The 5,181-nt window shown below is 39.2% G+C and overlaps 1 protein-coding gene across 1 annotated transcript; it reads right to left on the bottom strand.

The window, feature by feature from the left end:
* Positions 1 to 3,756: 3,756 nt before the first annotated feature.
* Positions 3,757 to 4,695, bottom strand: LOC103607854 (olfactory receptor 1A1-like). Its single transcript, XM_008592321.1, has one exon. It carries the CDS (start codon positions 4,693 to 4,695, stop codon positions 3,757 to 3,759), a length of 939 nt encoding a protein of 312 aa, XP_008590543.1.
* Positions 4,696 to 5,181: the final 486 nt, after the last annotated feature.

Below are 5,181 nucleotides of genomic sequence, written 5' to 3'. Positions count from 1 at the left end.
AATCTCTTGTATCCAGCCTCTCTTGTGTAAATAATCTCTATCCACCAATACTTCCAGTATTCCTGTCCCTTATCTTGCACTAGTAAATATTTATTGACTGAATGAATGCCATATTTTTAGCAGTGGGATGGCATCTGTTCTTGTCTCTTCACAGGGTGAGAGAGAAGCTTTGAGTTCATCCAGTAAATGATTGGGAGGAATGAACTTGGTGTGATGAATGATAAGATCTGTGGTTTCAGAGTCTGAGATAATTGGGCTTGAGTGTTGATTCTACCAATTAAAAGCCATGTTAGTGAGGCAAGTTATTTTAAAGTAATTTCTCTGAACATCAATTTCCTCACCTGTAATAGAGATGATAAAAAGTTTCTTCCTCATAATGTAAAGTGAAGGCTAATAAGATATTACAGGTAAACAAACAAACAAACAAACAAGCAAACAAACAAAAAAAACCCCCAAACCAAAAATGTTTTAAAAGCTTCCTGGACAGTAAGCTCTTAATATATGTCGAATAGTATTTAATAGGGTCTGGCGAATGTTTATCTGTGAAATTTTAAAAGTCCTGGATGATTTTGGGGACTTTATCCTTCAAAATTATGTGCAGCATTCTGAGAACCATTTACATTTCCAAATGCAGGACTCTTCCCACTTAGCACAAAATGCATTTGGATCTAATTTTTTACTTTCTTACTTCCCTTACAGTTCCTGAAATTTGTGTATTGTACCTTAGTTTTCTGGTATGTGTAATTATCATTTTTCTCATTGTTTGTATCTCTTTGTTTCTATCTTAGTTTTGGGGGGGAAGATTCTTAAGTTTGTACTTTACAAAATAGATGATCATTTCTGGAGTATCATGTTAGTATTATCTGTACCCTATGTGGGTTTCTTAAATTCACATTTTTATGCTGAAATATTTTAAGGTAAATCATAATTATAATGGCATTACAATTCTAAATATTCAGTCTATATCTCTAAAAAAAATCCTCTTACACTATGCCCCAATTAGCATTTTCACACGAACTCAATTAATACTAATTCTTTATTATTGTTTATTGCTGGTCCATATTCATATTTCTCCAGTTATTTCCAAACCCGTCCTTTTCTGTTGCTTTATCAAAATAGGTATCCAATGCAGTACCTTGCATTGCATTTGGTTGTTATGGGTCCTGCCATAGATTGTTAGTCTATAGCAATTCAGTTTTCTATAGCAGTGTCTGACTGAAAAGATTGCCCCAATCTCTTCCAGCCATTCGAGTTCACTGACCGCAGCATTCACATCCCCTGTGCTTGTTAGAAATGCAGATTCTCAGATGCTGCCCCAGACCTACCGAATGCAAGTCTGCATTACTCCTGTGCCTGTGGTGACTCATATGCACATTAAAGTTTAGGAAGCTCTGCTGTGGAGAGTCCCACCACAGTGGAGCTTGCTTGTTCCTTGAGATCCTGCCTTCCTGTAACTAGAAGTTTATTGGCAGCAATTTGGTTGCACTTAAGTTAAATATTTTTCTTTAAGATGTACCATATTACATTCTTGTTGTTTTCACCAAAGTGCCAGGTTTCATGTGTTCATAAAATATAAAGTCCAAATTCTACATTATGAAATAGCCATAAGAGCTGTCTTAACTTTATAGTTGCATGATTTTTACACATTGCTGAATATACTATTCCCACTCAGAAAATATTCCATGCTGGAAATGAAAGTTTTCTAGTATTTCCAGGTGGAAAGTGTCAGGTTTCTAAGTAAAATCTTTAATTGAGAGACCATCCCACAGAATAAGGAGTGTAGATTTGATTGATGGAGAGTGATTGGTGAGGTGAGAGGGAACATGTGCTCTCTCTGGTATTTGTTTGACAGTGAGGTTTCTTCAGGGGACTTCCCTTCCCCCACAGATCACAGCCAAGGTCTTTCATTGGTACTTTCTGCCCCTCTCTGAGTGGCCCCAGACTCTTTGTTCTGTGAAAGAAAGCTGTGATATCTGTGCTGCAGGGTTATTTTGAAAAGTAATAGAACAATAATATAGGTGACATAGTAAAAGCACAGATGCACATATTTGTATACTAAATATTAAATGAAAAGTGCGTTCTCTGGACCTACATGGCATCTTTTGAAATGCGTTGTAGCACTTATCACTTTCTTCCTTGTGTTGGTTATTGTTTCAGTTTTTCAGAAGCAACTATTTGAACGCCTACTCAAGGTTGCTGTGACAATACATTGACAGTAAACTGTGCTGTGCTTTGAATGATAGAAAACACAGACAGACACATAGGTTGACCAGTAGCGACATCAAGTCTAGAGGGACAAGTGTCTTCCTCCCCACAAGAGAATCCTCATTCTTCATCCAGGTCCCCTTTCTGGATATTCTGTCATTGTACAAGACTCAGTGAGCTGATCTCATGTATATCCATAACCGTGCTTATCAACTCCACTCTGGCCCATGCTTTGTTAATTTTTCTCCAGAGTTTCATATCTTCTTTCAATTCCCCTATGAGAATATCCCACAGGAACCATTGAAAACACACCCCGAGCAGTGCTGAGTTTTCTTAAATTACTTTCTTTTTCACCCATTTCATTCAAGGCATCCTTTCCCTTCAGGTGCTCTGCCTCAAATTTCTGAGGATATATTCATGTCCTTACTTACCTCTATCATAAAATCACTACATTCTGCTGTTCCTATTTCCACATTACCTTTCATCTAGATCCTTCATTTATGTCTTCACGTTCTCTTGTGTAGATTGCTCTGTGAGATGCCTAATTAAACTCCTGGTCCTGTCACTCCGTGTTCCTTCCTCACTGCTCTCTGTGCAATCCTTCATTCAAGATAGACGCTCATCATTGCTTTATGCAGAGCTTTTATTTATTACCTTTCTATCTATCTGTCTATGTATCTATCTATCTATCTATCATCATCTTCTTCTACCATCTACCATCTCTCTATTTATGTATTTATAAAGGGTATATGTAAACACTCCTTGATTAAGAACCTAACCAAAAAATTTAGGCTTCATTAGTAACCTGGATAAACTACACAGTCCCCCCCACTTCAATTCCCTTGATTCTCTCCTCTTGTAGATCCTCAAATCTAACCTAAAAATTGGGAATTCGTTAGTAACCTGCATAAACTACACGGTATCCCCACTTCAGTTCCCTTGAGTCTCTCCTCTCGTATATCCTCTCATCTTCAGTCCTTTGCTCCTCTTTCCCTTAGTTTTGTTTTTAACAAACTCCTATTGTATATATACATACATGAAAAATGTGTACTTTTGGTCATTTTAGTTGTTTATAACCTTATAGTAAGTGTATCAATAATGATTTTTTGCGATTTACATCTTTTAAACTTAATATTATGTTAATAAGATCAACCACAGTGTAGCACGTCTCTGTGGAACACATAGAAAAAAAGGGACTCATCTACTGGCTTGACTGACTAATCCCAATTACCAAGGACTTAATAGTCAAACAATGAATCGACATTTGAATAGTGATTTGTGGACTTCAAAGCATGAGCTACTGTGATCCTCCCAGCTTGTGAACTGTACTCTGGTAGTCAGTAGCATAGGTGTGGCACGGTCCCATTAGTCTTGTGCTGGTGCTCTGCCCAAAGGAGCAGAAATGTGTACAATTTGATACTCTCAATAAAATATCTCATCAGCTTCTGAGAAGATAAATTTTCTGTCTGAAAAGATCACAGATGGTTTCTTGGATGGAATGACATTGGGAGTAGATTTGCAGGTGTGTATTGCAGTCTCCAGTGTATGTCCTCACATTGGTGAAGAGAAGATTCTCTTGCTGAAGAATTTCCGCAGGGCAGCTTTCATGTCCTGGTTTCTCAGACTATAGATGAAAGGGTTTAACATCGGGGTCACTGCGATGTACATCACAGTTATCACTGCATCCTTTAGGCTATAAGTTGTGAGAGGGCGGAAATACATGCCCATGACTGTCCCGTAGTACAAAGAGACAACTGTGAGGTGGGAACCACAGGTGGAGAAAGCTTTGAGCACACCCTTAGTGGATGGAACCCGTAAGACTGTGGAAAAGACCCGAACATAGGAGATAATGATGAATAGCAATGGCATGGAGAAAACACTAACCCCGAGGTACATCACCATCACGTTAAAGTGGATGTCAGAACAGGACAGCTTGAGCAAAGAAGCAAGGTCACAGTAGAAGTTGGTCACTCCCTGGTTGCCACAAAAGGATAGACGAGCTGTGAGCAGAGTTTGGGACAGGGCATTAGCATTTCCAATCACCCACGACCCGACAACTAGTAGAACACAGGACTTTGGACTCACGACTGTTGTGTAGTGAAGTGGGCGGCTGATGGCCACAGCTCGATCATATGCCATCACAGCCAAGATATAGCTGTCTGCGTTACCCAGCGCAAGCATGAAATACATCTGTGTTAGGCATCCCCCAAAGGAGATGGACTTGTTACCCAAGAGTTGGTTAGAGAGCATCTTAGGGATGGTTACAGATGAGAAGAAGATGTCCACCAAGGAGAGGTTGGCAAGGAAAAAATACATGGGATTGTGAAGGCGAGCGTCAGAGTGAATGGCCAAGATGATGAGCTGGTTTCCAATCAATGTGATGGGGTAAATGAACAGGAAGAGGATGAAGAAGTAATATTCTTGTTCCTGCTGACCAGTTATTCCCAGGAGGATGAAATCCAAGGCAGATGACTGGTTTTCTACCCTCATGGCGTCTTCAGCATGAAGGTGAGAAGAATTCAGAATTATTAGTGCAGTCCCTATTTGCAATTATCATCTTCATCCATCCCTTTTGACTGAAGTGATGAGCTGTGTCTATATCTGGATTTACAAAGTCCAGACATAGCCAATACATGGTGGGGGGAGGCTCAGTGAAAATCCCTTGGTTGTCGGTGAAACTAGATGACAGTCAGCGCTGGACACTAATATCTGAGAATTGAGCAATCTGTGAATCAGGGGTGCCCATCCACGCCGACCCCAGCACCACCACTCAGACACCTAGGATTTAATCATTTGGTGCATAATTAAAATTTATATTCTATGTCTTTGATACTTTCTTAGCTTCTGCAGAAAAATTATAAGTACATGAAAATATAGTTTGTTCATCTATGTATTTAATAAAAAACAGTCTCTGCTCTCAAGGACCTTACAATTTCATGGAGACACCAGAGTCACACACTAATTGAATAACAGATG

Source organism: Galeopterus variegatus, unplaced genomic scaffold (assembly GCF_000696425.1).
Source record: "Galeopterus variegatus unplaced genomic scaffold, G_variegatus-3.0.2 Scaffold7779, whole genome shotgun sequence".
NCBI lineage: Eukaryota > Metazoa > Chordata > Mammalia > Dermoptera > Cynocephalidae > Galeopterus > Galeopterus variegatus.
The sequence above is the reverse complement of the archived record's forward strand: the minus strand, read 5'-3'. Positions and strand labels throughout refer to the sequence as shown.